General features: G+C 44.8%; 1 protein-coding gene across 1 annotated transcript in view; it reads right to left on the bottom strand.

The window, feature by feature from the left end:
* Positions 1–16,857, bottom strand: part of LOC147624009 (uncharacterized) — a 32,818-nt gene extending 15,961 nt beyond the window's left edge. The window contains exons 1-2 of the mRNA XM_086820691.1: positions 16,173–16,857; positions 15,364–15,575 (exon numbers count right to left, since the gene is read on the bottom strand). Of these exons, the coding sequence (XP_086676817.1) occupies positions 15,364–15,570 (207 nt within the window). The 5' untranslated portion in view covers positions 15,571–15,575; positions 16,173–16,857. The remainder of the gene's footprint in view (positions 1–15,363; positions 15,576–16,172) is intronic.
* Between the last annotated feature and the right edge of the window lie 1,642 nt (positions 16,858–18,499).

Below are 18,499 nucleotides of genomic sequence, written 5' to 3'. Positions count from 1 at the left end.
AAGTATCACAATGGATTTTATTATGGATTTGCCTAGATCCCAGCATGGGAATGATGCTATCTGGACTATTGTGGACAAGTTTAGCAAGCAAGCTCATTTCTTGCCCGTCAAGAAAACCATCAAAGCTGATCATATGGTAAAGCTTTTTCTTGCTAATATTTTCAAGCATCATGGTATGCCTAAATCCATTGTTGGGGATAGAGATCCCAGGACTACAAGCCTATTTTGGAGGGCTTTGTTTGATAATATGGGTACTAAACTTGAGTTTTCATCAGCTTATCATCCCCAAACGGATGGCCAAAGTGAAGCTGCAAATTCAGCCGTGTTGGATTTGTTAAAATGTTATGTGGCAGATCAAAAGAGTGCATGGGAGAAGTATCTGCCACTTGTTGAGTTTGCCTACAACAATACGATCCATGCTTCCACAGGAAAGGCTCCGTTTGAGATCATTTATGGCAGAGTGGTCTTGCCACCCATCCTTCGTACAAAGGATGAGATTTTTGCAGCTGATGAATATGTTCGTGACTTGGATGTTGCCTTTGGTCAGGTGCGGACAGCCATTGCAAGATCTCAGGATAAGCATAAAATGGCTGCTGACAAGCATAGAAGGGACATGGAAGTCAAAGAGAGTGATTGGGTATTGCTGAAATTTGAGAAGGCTAGGCTTCGGAAGAGGCCAGGACGAGAAGGATCATATCCTAAGCTTTCTCCTCGTTATTATGGACCCTTCAAGGTGATTCAAAAGATCAATGAAGTGTCCTACAGCCTTGCTTTACCTAGTCATTGGAAGATTCACAATGCTTTTCATGTGAGTCTATTTCGGAAATATGTGGGGCCAGATCCTGATGAGCCTGTCACACAGAAGATCCGCCAAAGATTGAAGAGCTTGAGGAGATCCTCCAGCCAGAACAAATTGTTTTTCACAAGGAGAGAAAGCTACCTACAGGAAAGCTTTCCAGGAGATACCTTGTGAAGTTTAAGAATTATTTGCCTATTGATGCCAAATGGGTAAATGAAGATTATTTTGCAGATTATCCGCAATTGTTGCAGGCATATCTTGAGGCTTTTAAGTTGAGGTCAACTCTTTAGAAGCCCGGGGGGATGTCACCAATTGGCCGACCATTTGGTCCATTCCTAGTTTTTGCGTCTCGTTCACTTGAGGCCAGGCCTGTGTCTCGTGTGAAGAGGCCAGTATTTTGCTGACATGGACGGGAGCCAGACTGGTGCCACCCGTGTGTTAGCAGGATGGTGTCGTATGGACGGGAGCCAGACCAGTGCCACCCGTGTATGACCTGGACTGTGTTCGATCCATGGGATTGTCACGCCATGGAAGAGCCAGTATTCGTGCCGTGTTTTGCCTATGGGACTGTCACACCATAGGGAAACTCGTGCCTGGAACTGTGTCTTACCTATGGGACTGTCACTCCATAGGAAGACCAAGATTTTATGTTTTTATGTTGTGCCAGTTTTGTGCCGACAGATATTTTGTACTTGTTCCATGAACGGGAGATATGTCCATGTTACTATTTGCACATGCACACATATTTTGCATGTTTGAAACTGTTTTTGCATGACATGTATTTGTGTGTTTGCCTGCTTGACGTGTTACTTACTGAGCGGGGACGCCTGCCAGTGAGTCGTGAAGTCTGCTCTGTATTCTCACAAGTTTTGGTGCATGTGAACAGGTGGTAAGTATGTTGCACATTTAGTTTTTAATGTTTTTTTATTCTAACCCTTTATTTTATAAGGTTAGGTGTTCACACTTATTTAAAAGTGGGCACCCACTTTGGGGCCAAGGTGGGGAGCCCCACTTTTAAGTGAGTGTGGGGGTGGGCATGGTCACCTACCCCCACTAGTTCCCCCCACATGCATGCGTGGAAATCTTTAGTTGTAACTCCACTTTTATTTTATTAAAGAAAAGGGCTTCCTCCATCTAGCGTAGACAAGATTCGCTTCTTTCCTTTTACGTAAGATCACCCGGCGACCATCTTCCTTGCGCATGTTTACCCCAGGCGACTGCTGAATTGTATGCGCTTCTGCTCCCAGGCGAGTGCTGGTGGCTGCGCTTAATCTCCAGCTGGCTGCTTGAACCTTGCAGGCGATTGTTTTTGGCTGCTGCTGGCTGCACCTGCCTCTACAGGTGGCTGAGAGTTGTTACAGGCGGCTGTTTACTCCACGCTGCTCTCTCTCTCCCAGGCGGCTGGCTGTACTGTACTACAGGCGGCTGCTCACCACACATACAGGCAACTACACCTTGACTGCTGGCGGCTGTTTCTCCTCCCAGCCAGGCGCCCATCACATGCTCTGCCTACACAGAGTTGGCTGCCACCATCTGAAGGCCACGCCTCACTCTACTGCTCCTCTCCTGCAGGCAACTGTGCCATCTCAACAAAGTGGTTGCTCTTACTGTCCAGCAGGCTGCAAGTGACTGTGCACTCCTTCTCCAATCAGCAGGCGGCTGTGTCCTTTGTGGTGGTACATCCTCTCCACTGGTGTTCTACAAGGAGACTTCGCATCACCTGGGTGACTTCATCATACCACAAGTATTGGTTTTCTATCAACCATCTACAAGTAAGTGATTTTCAGATTTGAGTAAAGTATTTTATGTTTAAATCTGATAAAGGATTCATCCCGCTCGGCCAACACCCGTTCGGTGCCGGGTTGTCCAGCAGGCTGCAAGTGACTGTGCACTCCTTCTCTTACTGTCCAGCAGGCTGCAAGTGACTGTGCACTCCTTCTCCAATCAGCAGGCGGCTGTGTCCTTTGTGGTGGTACATCCTCTCCACTGGTGTTCTACAAGGAGACTTCGCATCACCTGGGTGACTTCATCATACCACAAGTATTGGTTTTCTATCAACCATCTACAAGTAAGTGATTTTCAGATTTGAGTAAAGTATTTTATGTTTAAATCTGATAAAGGATTCATCCCGCTCGGCCAACACCCGTTCGGTGCCAGGTTGTCCAAGCTATATTGGCGAACCTTGGTCCAAAGGTGCTGAGATCGGGAGAGCCAGGCGTTAGTACGAGAGCGCCTGTTTGTGCGTGGTCTCGGAACACCAGTGAGGCGCTCTCCGCGGAGTCCAGTGAAAGCACAAGACCGTAGCGATTGGACCACACTAGTGGTCGTTCTGCTTCGAGCTTCTACATCGAAATTCGAGCCTATTTGTTTGGTACTGTTTTCATATGTACATGGACATAATCTGGTTCTCAGAACCCATGGAGCATTGTATTCATTAAATACTCCCAATAAATATATCATATATTGAGGGGGGGGTCGACCCGTTCCGGCCCCAGTGCTGGTGTTCATCTTTCCATTTCATTTCATTTAATTTCAAGTTGTATTAAGTTGTCCATTTCAAATTTGTGGTTTTAAAGTTGTGCTATTAAGCGTGTGGGTGTCCAACGGAGTCTTTCCCACTTGACGGGATCGGTTTCAGTTGACCCTACTATCGGCATGAATGCAAGGGGTAGCAATCTTGTGAGGCCACTTCCTCATGATAATCTAATGCCTATGGGTACGGCAAAGGATTATAAGGAAGGGAGAGCTGTAGTGAAATTTGACACATTCAGTGGGGCCAAAGGCAAGCTCAAGGCTCTTACCTTTTTACAGCAATTTGATGCTGCTTTTTCTGGTGGAAATTACACGGAATCCTCGAAAGTGAGAAAGGCTACGACTTTTCTCAAGGGCAATGCATTGCAGTGGTGGTCCACTCTTCTTTTGCAAGGCATAGCCCCATCTACTTGGGTAGAGTTTAAACAGGTGTTCTCTTCCGTGTGGCTCACATCTACATTTGAGATGGATGTAATGACAGCATGGCATAACTTGGATACATCGAAATGTGAGAATCTTGAGGATTACAACAAGAAGTTTTGGGAAGCTTTACTCCCAGTTACTTCTTATCGTGCAGTGCCACTATCAGAGCAAGTTGAGAAGTATTGCTGTGGGTTGCCCAAGGAAGTGCGTGACTATTGCATTAAGACTCGAGTAACAAATATGTCGCAAATGATAGAGAATGCCATGACGGCAAATGCGTTACTCACTGGGGTTTCAACTGGATTTAAGAGCAGCAAAAGCACTGGCAAGAAAACTGAAAAGTCAGGGCATGCATTGCGTGATGCAACAGTGCCTACAAAGAAGTGGTGTAAGATGTTACCAATGCCCAAGAGAACTCCTGAGAAGAAACAAGCTTTGTTGGATGCCAAGAAATGCTTTTTCTGTACCGAAGAGGAACATATGTCTTTCAATTGTCCCAAGTGTAAGTCCAACAAGGACTCTGACACTAAAGACGAGCCCAAGTCTAAGAAAACAAAGCCTTCTGCAGGGTATTTCCTGATCTTGTTGGGGAACAGCCAAGTGGTGAGGAGACTGAGTTGTGCGGGGCATGGAGCAGAGTTAGAGATCAGAATACTTTGATTTTCTTTGACACAGGTGCTAGAGCCAACTTTATCTCACCAGATTTGGATGGCAGATTGGGGATCCATGCAGAGGAGATGGGGCCTTTGTATGAGGCTAATATGGCTTGTCCTGGGTATGCAGAACTTGTTACCCCTATTATTGGAAAGCTGAGGCTTCATGTGCAGGGTTATGTGGACAGTGACATGCCACTTGATGGGTGTGATGTTTTGTTGGGTATGCCATGGTGTCATAGAGTACATGCGGTGGTGGATGCGTACAACAAGAAGATTACTTTGACTCATAGAGAGAGAGAGAGAGCATATTTTGGATGTAAAGCTTAGAGGGGAATCTGTTCCTATTGTATCGGCTTCGGCCATTTCATCAGCAATGAAAAAACATCTTTCCGCGTACTTGGTTTTTTGTCAAATCCCCATAGATCTCCTCGTGGAACGCTCCTGGTACGAGACTCGAATCCTGCGAACAAACAAACAACAAGGGGGGCGCAGGCCTGACTCACCTCCCAACCATGACAACCGTGGGCAAGCCCACAGTCTTGGCTGTCCCCACCGAGCCACGAGCTGAGCTAACTAGGTTGACGTACCAACCAATCTCCTCCTCACGACGTCCCATACCACCACGAAGCTACCCTCGCGGGCCTCGAGATTGCTGCCGGCCTCGACTGCATAAAGCAGGTGCACGTCTGCACTAGATCCAGGCTCTGAGACCATAGAGCTCTCACAAATCTTGCGAGACTCTCTATGACTAATGAGTAACCTTGGCCACCCTTTTATAGGCTCTTGGCCGGTCATCGGGCGTCCACACTTGGACGCCCGCCCGTCCATACTTGGGTGCCCGCCCGTTAGTCTATCCCTAACTCAGCTCGCCAAACAGCCTGCCTAGCTCCAAGCTTCCCCAAACCTCGAAGCTAGTCTTGTGTGCATGTAGCACACGGTAGATACACACTATGCACATGACATACTCCCCTTCCTCTAAGAGCTCACTCCTGAGCTCACTAAAAAGCCAGGGTAATCTCTCTGAAGAGTAGTCAATGTCTCCCATGTAGCGTCCTCCTCAACGCGATCCTTCCACTTGATCTTGTATTCCGTGATAAGCGTATTACGCAATCTTCTTTCACAAAATCCAAGAATCTTTTCAGGTTCGTGCGGAACAAATGTCATGTCCTCGACATCTATAATTTCTTGAGGAGTAACTAACTGGTCTGTTCCACCCAGTACTTCCTTAAGTCTACTGACATGAAATACAGGATGAACTTTCACATGAGAAGGCAAATCCAATTCATATGCAACTGAACCAATCCTTCGTGTAATACGAAATGGTCCATAGTATCTAGGGGATAATTTCGGAGATCGACCTATCCGTAAAGTCTCGGAATCTTTCGGAACTCGCAAATACACCATCATTCCTTCAGAGAGCTCTCTGGGTGAACGATGTCTATTAGAATAAAATCTATCTCGGTCTTGAGCACTTCTAATAGATTCCTTCGCGACTTGTAACATTTTCTGCATATCTTGCAAAAAATTACGTGCTGCATCATGCTGAAGTCCTGAGAATTCTACTGTAACAGGTGATCTAGGTTGAAAACCATACATAAGCATAAAAGGACTAAAACCTCTACTCGTATGCTTAGTACTGTTATATGCAAATTCTAACATAAGAAGATAATCCTCCCATGAACTCTGTCTTTTGGATACATATGCTCGAAGCATATCCTCCAAAATCTGATTCACTCTTTCAGTCTAGCCATCAGATTGAGGATGATCGGAGGAACTCAAATTCAAAGTTGTTTCCAACTTCTCAAAAACAAGTTTCCAAAAATCACTCGTAAACTTAGAGTCCCTATCATTGACTATGTCCTACGGTAACCCGTACAATCTAAACAATTGTTCGATAAACTGCCGTGCTAATTGCGTAGCTGTAATAGTCTTCCGGATCGGTAAAAATCTAGCCATTTTTGTCAAGCGATCTACCACGACCCAAATAGAATCGTGGCCTTGATGTGTTCTTGGCAATCCGATAATAAAATCCATGGAAATACTTTCCTATTTATTACCTGGGATTTGCAAAGGATGCAACAATCCAACCTGTCTAAAGCGTTCAGCTTTATTTGCCTGACAAATTTGACACTTGAGAACATAATCTTCTACATACCCTTTTATCTTTGGCCAATAAAAAGTGTGTTTCACTAACGATAGTGTCCTATGTACCCCAGGGTGTCCAACAAAAGGAACGTCGTGACACTTCTTAAGAATCTTGGACCTAATGTCCGGGATCTGTGGTACACAAATTTTGTCATTACAAAATAGTAAACCATTCCGAATCATCCACTGGCCTCCCGCAGTCTGAATGGTAGACTGCTCAGTCATTGAGTCTTGGTCAATCAATGAGCTCCCGTCCTGGATCTTCTGCCAAAATGGACCAAAATAACTATCAGTCCTGCAAAGCCCTCTCAATGACTGAAATAAGTCAGTAGAAATCTCGGTGAACAACAAAGTATTTCACCTCTCTAATTCGACTAAGTGCATCTGCAACACTATTCATGGACCCTTTCCGATAACGGATCTCAAAATCAAAATCTTGCATTAACTCAGCCCAACAAGCTTTCCTTCCTCTCAAATCATCCGCATCACAAACATACTTGATTGACTGATGATCAGTCAATACCACAAACTTGGAGCCATATAAATAATGTCTCCAAACCTTGAGAGCATGAATCACAGCATAAAGCTCCTTCTCAAGGGTTGGCCTACGAGATTGAGTGTCGTCTAGCTTTTTACTTTCAAAAGCAACCGGTCTCCCATCTTGAAATAAAGCAACCCCGATGGCATAGTCACTGGCATCAGTTTCAAGAACATAAGGCCGACTAGGAGAACTTCCTACGTGAGTACCAAGATTGCTTTTCCAAGTCATTGCCAGGAGTACTTCCTCCGGAAAGGCCAGAAGATCATGCTATTGATCTTATTCTGGGGAGTACTCCACCAAATAGGTTGTCGTACCACGTTAGTACAGCCCAACAAGAGGAAATTATGAGCCAGGTATAGGAGTTGTTAAAAAAGGGGTTGTTTCAAACAAGCTCATCACCCTTTTGCTCACCTGTGCTCTTAGTGCAAAAGAAAGATGGTTCTTGGCGCATGTGTATAGATTACAGGGCGCTAAACAAGAACACCATCAAGAGTCGATTCCCTATTCCGAGGATCGATGACATATCGGACCGCTTACCATAGTTACCGCGGAATGGCGTTCCGCCTTCCTGGAACGCCGGAACGCCGGTCCGAAGCTCAACGCGTGCCCGGAACGCAGAAACGGGAGCCGGAACGTGGGACTTGCCGGGGAACGTGGCGGAACGGCGATCGGAACGCCGGAACGTAGGGCGAAACGCCCATTCCGGGCGTTCCGACATGTGCGCATGTTCGCGATGTCGGCGGCGGCAGTTTTTATCCAGCGTGCGGTTTTATTTCGCTGCTGCGCCTGTTTTGTTGGCTGAGCCTGCTGCTTGAGTACTCTCCCTACCACTCCACCCTTCCTCTTGGCTGCCCCACACTCTCCATTCCACCTACTACCCCACCCTTCCTCTTGGCTGCCCCACTCTCCCTACCTCCTCTTGGCCCCTCCTCTTGGGCCTTGGCAAGTTGGCCCCTTCTTTTGCTCGGGTGGCACTCGAGTCTTGAGCAGGTAAGATTTAAAATTTGACGCAATGAACATTGGATTTTGGAGATTCTAGTTTGCTGCGTTTTTTTCCACTTTGTGGACACTTTACTTATGTCTCATGCGAGGGCATTTTGCATGTTTTTTTAATTTTCAGCCATTTATCAATTTCAATGGCACCTCCTCGTGGCATAGATGCAGAAAACAGACCCCTTGGTGGAATGAGGTGGATCTTGTGTCCAGATATGATAGTGCAAGAGGAGGAGGGTCACGCAAGTGGAAGTGCCACTTTTGTGGATCCATTAAGACTGGAGGCACGGATCGTGTGCGAGCCCATTTGTTGGGGGTTAGGGGCAAAGGCATTTCTGTTTGCCCTACAGTGTCAGGAGCAGATATCATACGATTGCAGGCACTTGCAGATAGACTTGATGCAGCAGGGAGTCGGCCCTCTGTTCTTGATCCTCGAGGTACATCATCATCAGCTACACCTGCAGGTGCGACATCTTCAGCGAGTGCATCTACCCCATTATTTGGGGCTGCTCCACAACCATCCGCACATGGAACAAATGCTTCCCATACCCAGGCTTCACGAGGTCCAGTGCAAGCTAGTCTTGTGGCATCATGGCACCCTGGGAGGAGGGCACAAGTAGATGCATCAGTGGCACGGTTTTTTTATGCTGCAGATGTTCCTTTGGTAAAGGCCCGCAACCCATACTTTGCAGATATGGTGAAGGAGATTGCTTCTTTCGAACCTGGCTATGCTCCACCCTCATCCGAGGCATTGCGCACTACACTTCTAGCCACAGAGAGGACGGCCATAGAGGATGCCTTGGGACCCATTCAGGATGTATGGCGTAGATGTGGCGTCACTATCATGGGTGATGGTTGGAGTGACACTAGGAGCCGCTCCATTCAGGGTATCCTTGCGTACTCCAGAGGATGTAGCTTTTTTATTAAAGCTATTGACAATTCAGAGGCGGGCAAAACTGCAGAGAGATTGGCAAATATTTGGAGTGAAGCCATTGATTACGTGGGTCCCAATAATGTCATCCAGTTTGTTTCTGATGGAGAGAACTCAAACAGGGCAGCAGGGAGGATCATTGAGGATAGGTACCCACATATTTGCTTCACTCCTTGCATGTCACATGGGCTCAACAATCTCCTCAAAGATATTGGTAAGATGCAGTGGGTGGAGCCTTTTATTGAAATGGGCAATCACATTGTTTCATTTATCACTCGCCACCACTACATTTTGGCTGTATTTCGACAGAGATCCCCAAAGAATCTCTTAAAGTATTCAGATACACGCTTTGCATATAATTTCCTTATGCTAAAGCGTCTTTTTGAAGTGAAGAATCATTTGAGGCAGCTTGTAGTTTGTGAGGAGTGGGATGCATGGCGAGAGCATACCTCAGTGGCAGGTATTCGATGCAGGTCCATAGTTCTTGATGACACTTTTTGGGACACTGTTGAGGTATTGTTGCAGGTTGTGCGGCCAATCATTCTTATGTTGAGGCTTCTTGATGGAGATGAGCCTTGCATTGGCAAGGTGTACGAGGGGATGGACAGGATGATTGAGAGAATCCTATCTCTACAGACTTTGGATGGGGGTAGGAGACAGGAGCTATCTCGTCTTGCGACAGGCAAGTGGACAGAGTATCACTCTGCATTAGAGGCTGCTACATTTGTGGTGGATCCAGAATTTCAAGGCAAAGGACAAGAGACAGATGCACATGTTGTGCAGGATTGGGAGGATATCTTGAGGAAGCTTGTACCCAGTGCAGATGATAAGAGGAGGGTTCGTGAAGACCTTTCCTTCTATCGACAAAAGAGAGGCCTCTTCGCTTTGCAGGATGCACAAAATGATAGGTTCAAGATATCCAGTGCACAGTGGTGAGAGGATTATGGGGCAGATACACCATTGCTGCAAAGATTGGCCATTCGAGTGCTTAGCCAGGGTGCTAGCTCCTCGCCATGTGAGCACTTATGGAGCAGTTTTGGGAACATTGCAAGCAAGAAGAGGAACAGGCTTGGTGTCCAGAAGGCAAATGACCTTGTATTTGTTAATGCGAACTTGCGTGTGCTTAACAAGTTCAGGACTGAGTGTACTCCAGAGCCATTTATTGGATTTTGCCTTGATCTTGATGACAATGATGGTGAGGATCAGCCAGAGGGAGAGGATGATGTGGAGCAGCATGAGGATGAGCAGATTGAGGGACAGCCTCGACAGGAGGATGAGATCCCACTTGCTGATGACTAGTCTTTGACTCACCAGTTACCTTGGCCCTTGAGGCTAGTTTTGTACTTGTCATGCGATGTACTTTCTTTTTCAGTTTCTATATATCCTCATGCGATGTACTTTCTTTTCAGTTTCTATTTGGAGTCTGGACTCTTTAAATTTTTAATGTTTAAGACTTTAAAGTTTAATCTTGGATATTTTAAATGTTTTGTCATTTTATGTCATATGCTGACATGTCATATGACGTGGCGTTCCCCGACGCTCCCGATCCGCTCCCGTTCCCGCTCCCGTTCCAGCATCCGACGTTCTCGGAACGTTCCCGTTCCGTGGTAACTATGCCGCTTACAAGGTTCCACAGTCTTTAGTCGGATAGACTTGAAAAGCGGGTATCATCAGATACGCATTAGACCCGAGGATATGCATAAGACAGCATTTCGGACCACCTTTGGGCTATATGAGTTCTTGGTCATACCAATTGGCTTGACAAATGCTCCCGCCACCTTTAACAGAATGATGGACAGGATTTTCCGGCCTCATAGAACGTTTGTGGACACATTCTCTGATGACATGATTGTACATTCACGCTTAAAGGAGGAGCATAGGAAGCGTTTGGCCACAGTGTTTGAAGAACTCTGGAAGCATAGGTTGGTCATAAATGGCAAGAAGAGTGAGTTCTTCTTGGAAGAAATACACTTCTCGGGGCATATCGTGTCTAAAGATGGAGTCCGTATGGATCCTTCGAAAGCGGAAGCAATTCTCAATTGGCCAGATTTGAAGACCGTGCATAATATACGCAGCTTTTTGGGATTGTGTTCCTATTACAGGCAGTACATACAGTATTTTGCTCAGATTGCTTCGCCCCTTCATGCTTTAACAAAGAAGGGAAATCCGTTTCGATGGGCTGATTGAAAAATTGCAGCCTTTAAAAAGCTTAAAGAAAAGCTTACTTCGGATCCCGTATTGGTACTACCGGATCTCCAAAAGGTCCAGTGTGATGCATGTGGGAACAGCATTGGGACAGTTCTCATGCAGGAAGGACACGTGATAGCCTATGAGAGTCGTATATTACAGAATGCCGAGAAGCATTTACAGGTCTATGAGAAAGAGATGTTGGCTGTAATTCATGCTCGTTCTACATGAAAACACTATTTGCTTGGGCCTGATTTCACAGTGCAGACAGATCATCAGACCTTGCTTTGTCACGCAAGCCACAGGTCTCAGCAGTTTCCCTTCCTTATCATCATGAGCTTGATGAGATGAAAGAGCAGTATACCCAGGATGAGGATTTTGGCAGGGTCTATGATCAGATGTCTGAGGGTCAACGGCATGACCATTATACTCTCAAGGACGGCTTCTTGTTGATGTATGGTGTAACTCGCGACGCCACCCGGGAGACTAGGGCCTTTGACACACTTGTTGATACCATCAATGCATATTAAAACATTTAAACATGGCCACAGTCTTAACACATATCCATCATCACTTTGCATAAAACATAAAAGATGGACAAAACATCCACAAATGCTGAAAATGGAGCTTGCACGTGTGACACCGCATAGAGGCCGGAATGGGCCGACCCCCCCCTTGGAGTATTTTATTACCCAAGGAGAATAATATCGTGTACAAGCTCTGAGGGCCTTACTCTCCCCACGAGAGATGCCGGATTATCCAAAGGTGGTTTTACTCTATTGGGGGGCAGGTTACATTGGGTTGTGGGGTTTCTCTCTCTCTCTCTCTCTCTCTCTCAGAAAAAATGATCTGACTCCACTTCCTTATAGGAGCCTCCATGAAGTTTGCCGATGTCGTTCCTTCTCCACTGAGGGGACCCTTCAGTGAGTAAGTGGGACCCAATACGGTATCATGCAGATGCAGAGCATATACAGCCATCAGAGAGAGAGAGATCCCATTTTATTCAGAGAGCCACATTCCCTACGCCAGATCTTTGAGGCAGCAAACCAGCGCATAGTGGGGAGATTCATTCTAGACATTCAGCGTCACAGAGAGACATCATTACAGGCTCAGACAGCTCCAGAGGGGGGACGACAGACACAGATTACTACATTTTTTCAGAGATCCAGCCCCTACACAGCAAGGAATTACTCTCCAGAGAGCAGAGACTCAGAGCCCGCAGGAGACAGGGGACACCTGGCTTTCGGACACCACGCCTATACCAGAGAGAGATGACAGAGATCAGAGCTCAATTTCACAGAGGGTGCGAAGCGACTGGCTCGCTCCAGAGCAGACCCAAGCATGTTCTTCAGGGAGCTGTGGACACCCCCTTCATTGATGTATACCATTCTATACCCCCAGTATGGTGCAGGATGGAGCTAGCTAGGTTGCATATCATGATTGTATACTCCATGCATATAGCTTTGCATTCTCCTAGTAGTAGAGCTCCATCACCTCCCCCACTCATTGTACTTATTGCACACCCAGATTCAGCTTTTTAGTTCAGTACTTTTTCATTTTGTTGGGATGACAGAGGATACCCCACACAAGTACACTGATTTGTCTCTTAGGCCGAGTTCGGTCTTTTGGAAGACGTTAATAAAATCTCTCTCTCTCTCTCTCTCTTCTCTTCTCTCTTAAAGTGGAATTGCATAAACTCACGGGTATAAAGAAGGCTTTGTTGCATGTTACAATGATCAACCTATTGCATGCTACATATATAGCCCAACAACCCAATTCATGCTTAATAAATTGTCTGACTTCATGCTAGCCTCATTGTGCACAAACAACGCGACATAACACATGGCCTTGTCCCCTTTGTACAATTAGGCTCATGTCAAGGATTCTCGCAACAAAATCCTTCTAAGATCTCCTAAACACAAAACAAGCACAAGATTAACCCAAATTAAGGTCCGCAAGCTAGCTCACCACCCAAACATAGATCATAGGGACTAAGGCTTCGTCCAACAAACCCACAGCACACACCAATCAACCCTAGTGTCCCATACTGCCTGGACTTATCCCAAGGGGCCATGAAGGGACCATCTTTCCCAAGGACGGACAATTGGGAGTGGATTGCATCCATGGTCTAGACACATACCATCTTGTCACATGACAATACGATAATCCATTCTATATGCTCATCCCACTTAAATAGTCACTTATAAGATATAAAAAGCTGTAACTTATAGGATTATTAACTTATGGGCCTTAACCACTACAATCACACTGCATTCTAATCTTTTGGGTCCCCTAACCCACAGATTAGCCAAACTACCTCCAAGTTACTAATCTAAACCCTAGGTTAACCTCTAAGGCTAACTTGGGGGTTAGTTTCAAGTACATATAATAGCTCATAATAGCTCGCTGCTCTCCTCTACTATTCTATAGAGTGTGGCATGCATTGGTGGCCATCAAGGCGTAATTCATATGATATCTCCTCCTACTTATCTACAAACACCAAGTTGGAATGTCAACCTCAATGCTCCAATAGGATCTTAAATCATCTCCTCTTTGATCAGGTCCGTCCTTACATCTTAAATCTTAAATGACCCCATAACATGTTGACAACTTTCCGGAATTGGTGTTTAAACCTACTTCATCTATCCTTTGGTACTCTTGTCGGCTTGTCAATTCCCATAGACACTTTGACTCTAGGCATCATCAAAGGCATGCATCAACACTCACAGCCTTGTCCCGTTATACATTAGGGGATATCAATGGCCTATCACTCTCCTATTCTACTCTATAGAGTGCCTTGGTAGCCATAACACATGCATATGAGGCTTCATGCATACAACATATTCGATGTTACATGTTACATGTTACATGTTACATGTCCTATATTAATCGAATTCCCCTATGTTACATGTTACATGTTACATGTCCTATATTAATCGAATTCCCTTGAGGACAAGTGCTAATTACGAAGTCTAGAGGGCTTAACTAACATATGAGGTGGCAAATGTTCAGGTCCTTTCCTCATCTTGCAAATTCAAACTTCAACAGCATCCAATAAGAAGCTTCAATATCTAAGTTGATGCATGAGAGTGAAGGCACAAATCCATATTTACAGTAAGGAAGGAGAAAAAGATGAATGAGCAAACGCTAGAGCCAGGCAAGTGCAATCACAAAAGAGGGTGGAGACTAGAAAGGCAGCTCGGGAAATGGCATGTGAACTTAATTGCGGTAAAACCTATTAGAGGGAAAAATCTTCCAAAAGTTTTGTCCTCGTTTCTAACAATTTAATATGTAACAAAAATGGAGACCATACATTTGTTTCTCTTGACGCCACCTCTTCCTATAAGTTGGATTTTCTAAGAAACCATGTGCCAAAGCTGTCATAAACTTTGATGTTTGAGGTAGCCAACATCCCACGATTAGAGGCATAAAAGCTTGAAGAGAGGGATTGAGAAATGGTGTCGCAAATGAAGATGAATGGAGGAGAGAATGCACGATCTCAACAACCACAATATCCAAGGCATGGATTAGCAACCTTCGTAGATACATATGTTATACCACAAGGGTCCCCTCTTAGGAAAGGAAACACCATTTTGACCAAATTGCAGGTGTGTGCTCCAGCAACTAGGACAAGGTCTTACCGAATCGTTTACCTACATCCTCATATCGTGTAGAAATTACCATACAAAGGAAAAAGGCCTTCCTTGAGGCTGAGGCCCTGACCAAGCTTCACAAATTTGTCATAAAGGCTAGGTACACAACTTTATACTACTTAAAATATCCAGCCCATTCTTATCTGCCATAGAACAAACAACTTCCAAACGAAGAGCCCTAGACAGATTAAAAAACAGAGATTGTCAGACGATATGAACTAGCTTAATCACAAGGCATGCATGTCTGCAAAAGGGCCAGTTCAATAACTGCCCCTAACAAATCAAGATCATAAAGAATATAGCAGTAACCTTACAAAAGTGAACCATTAACTATCCCATGCATCACAGCACTGGCTACTGTGTCCACAGCCAAACAGGAGAGACCAGAGAAGTTGACATTATTTGAGTACAGAGTTAAAATTGGGGACTTACTGACAAAAGAGGCCAGACTAAAACTGCTCAAATCCAAACATAAAGACCAGTTACATAAAGATGCTTCCTACCTGGTCTCCATTTAATTGCCTTGGAAAGTGATGGTAATGATGATGATAATGATAATGATGGTGGTGATGATCATGATGCTGGTGATGCTGGTGAAGAGCTGAAGCTGTGCTGGGCCTGCCAGTGCGACTGGTAGATGAAGTTTCAAAAGGTCCAGAAGCTCTCCCTTGCATATGTCTTCTACGTGTAGTCTCATTACCTGTCATCATCCTTCCTGGGGACAAATATGAGGCATGATTGTTAAGGCTTCAATACTTCTAACAGCAGAGAAACACAGACACACATATCATCCATACCACATGTGAAAAAACAACCCTGAGAAGATTGGGCGAAAGGCAATAGCTTGACAGGGGCTCAAACGTGGCCTAAGATGGCACTCTGGTGCTGAAATGCATGACTATCAAGCCCAGCTCCAATTCTATGCGGTGCAGGATTTTCCTATCACTATGTTTTCTTTTGTCTTTTTTTGCCGAGCCCACAACCGATCGGATTGGAAGACATCATTGCACGAGTGCCTACATTAAAACATAGTCAACCCTCCTCTCAGAAGCTTGAGCTCATCCAGAAAGACCAGGGATAAACCAACATGGTCTATCCATATCCCAAACTAGAATATGGATAGACCATGGTAAACAACATGGAACCTCCTCTCCTATCACAAACTTGACCTCCTGTAGCGAGTTGTGGCTAGCCCTAAGACTAACAGGATTGGCTATGGCCAGCTTTATTCACCTTGCTAGAGACCTCTGTAAGCATTCACGTACCAGCTGTACAGGAACAAAAATGAAGGGGCATGGACAGAGATGGATACCTTTGGCTTTGCTGAAGAAAGTCGCAGGTAAAAAGCAAGATGCTTTTTCTGCTACTGCGATCTTCTTTGCACCGTGATTCTTGAAATGGCTATGACTAGACCTGCCGGACTTGTTGCCCTTAAACTTGGTAGAAGTATGGCTAAGGATTGTTGTCCTGCTGCTTGGTGCCCTTCTGCTCGATATGGTTACGGCTATGGCCGTGGCAACTTGTTGCCTTTCTGCTACAGCTATGGCCGTGGCAAGTCGTGGACTTTCTGCTTAATTTGGCTACGGCTAAAGCTGCGATGATTTGTTGCAGATGCCTTCTCCTAGATATGGAGACTGCTTGATACGCTGTGATGACTTGCTCTGCAAATGCCTTTCTTGCTTGGCTATGGCGACCTGCCCTGTTGCCTTTGTCCTTCTTGTTGTTGTTGATGTAGTTCTCTCTCTCTCTCTCTGTGGACCGCTCAACCCTCGCTCTCTGTGCACTGCTCCCCCAACGTCCTTGCAGGGCTTTTTCGTAACGCCTCCTTTCTTCACGGCCTCGGAATATAAAACAGCAGCAGTCCAAGTCGAGGACAATTTGTTTCACCCACCATCCTCCCCCTCCTGTTGCACGTGTCAATCAGAAAAACCAAGCCACGGCTCTCAACAGAGCATGTTGGATATTGCACTGTTCATACCCTTCCATTGGATTCCAATCTATCCTAGTGGCATGAATTTAATCTATCCTAGTGCCATGTTATTTCAGTACCCACTCTCAAAAATGTCCTTCACGTGTAGACCGTGAGTTAGTGGAGTGGTTAAGATACTTCTCAAGAGTCCCGAGGTCGTGGGTTCGAGCCCCCCCTCTCCAACAAGCGGTTGCATGTAGGGTGGCTGGTATATAGGGTATGTGTGTTGTTCTATCTAATTCCAGCCAAACTTTTACAAAAATGTCCTTCACACCTTTTTTTTATTTCTACTTTACTTACCTCTCCGTCATCATCATGCCATCTAATGGTTGGTTTCACATTGCCTCTAGAAGTGTCCAAAGCAAGGCTTCAGACTAGTCCGTAATCCGGGCTAGACATAAATTCAGCAAAAGTGTCACATTAGCTTGGAAATCAAAGCACATGCATGGCTCATCTTCCCACACGTGTCACTTTCAAGAGTGTTTGAGGTGACCGACAATTTTCGCATCCATCTGTTCATGACCGGACACACCTTTCACATAGGTATCAAATTGGACTTTGCGAATGCGGTCATCATCAAACAACTCTTTTGTGTGAATTAAGAGTCAACACAAAAGCAATACATGTCGTTTGCATCTTAACTAACCTATGAGCCTCAATAAATATCGGCATTCTAGAACTCTTTTAAGAGCGTCGAATCCATGGGGGAGGGAGGGTGTGGGGGTACATTGTACATAGCATCAAATAAATACCCCCTTTCTATGTAATTGGTTTGTTTTCATCTCACTTATTATCTAATGGGTGGTTTTACACACTACTTCGAAGTGCTCTAAGAGCCTTGACTCCCATAGATGGGCTATAGGATATTGGAGTGATCCCATGCTTATGATATCTAAGCACATTATTGAGCATTCTCTAATGCTAGCATTCTACACGAGATTCCCACAAAGACATTGGATTCATTAAAATGTTGATATGAAAGCATTGTTGAGCTTAGGACTTAAAGACATTAAATGCTCGATACTTGACTAAGGTAGATTTAACATCATTGATTAGTTTTGCAATTGTCAGTGTAACAACTACTCTCAATACTAAAATTCAAACACAAGGGCAACTTATAGTGTATTTTATATTTATTTTGAAAATTTTCATATGTTGAAGGTAAAGTATAACTAGACTCAATTGAGAAAATAAAAGTTACAAGTAAGAATGAACTATTCCAAATCATTTGTGCCTATTAAGAGTGAGACCAATAGGCTCTACACAGACATAATGCTTGTATGTCCACATTGTAAAAAATGGGGGGGCCGTTACCACCTCCAGCTAAGTATGAACAAGTAATGGGAATCTCTATTGTATGTAAGCTTTAGAGCATGACTAATAATGTGTTTGGACCAAAGTAGGTGCAAATGTGCATCATAATATTTCATAGACCTACACTAGCCAAAAAGTAGAGGTTTAAAAGGCAAAATCGCTTTCTAAGGGTGGACACCTTTTATTAAGTGTGAAAAGTCACTTTTAAGGGTGAAGGCATTTTATTAAGTGTGAAAAGGACCACTATTTTTGTATAAAAAGGATGTGAACTATGAAGAAATGGATATTATTTCGAAGTTTGAACCTCACATAGGCTTGTTCTTCTTATCTTTCTATCATATACATGCTCTTGAGTG

This window comes from Cibotium barometz, chromosome 26 (assembly GCF_041138505.1).
Source record: "Cibotium barometz isolate CiBa-2024 chromosome 26, ASM4113850v1, whole genome shotgun sequence".
Taxonomy (NCBI): domain Eukaryota; kingdom Viridiplantae; phylum Streptophyta; class Polypodiopsida; order Cyatheales; family Cibotiaceae; genus Cibotium; species Cibotium barometz.
This window is presented reverse-complemented; position numbering and strand designations above follow the sequence as displayed.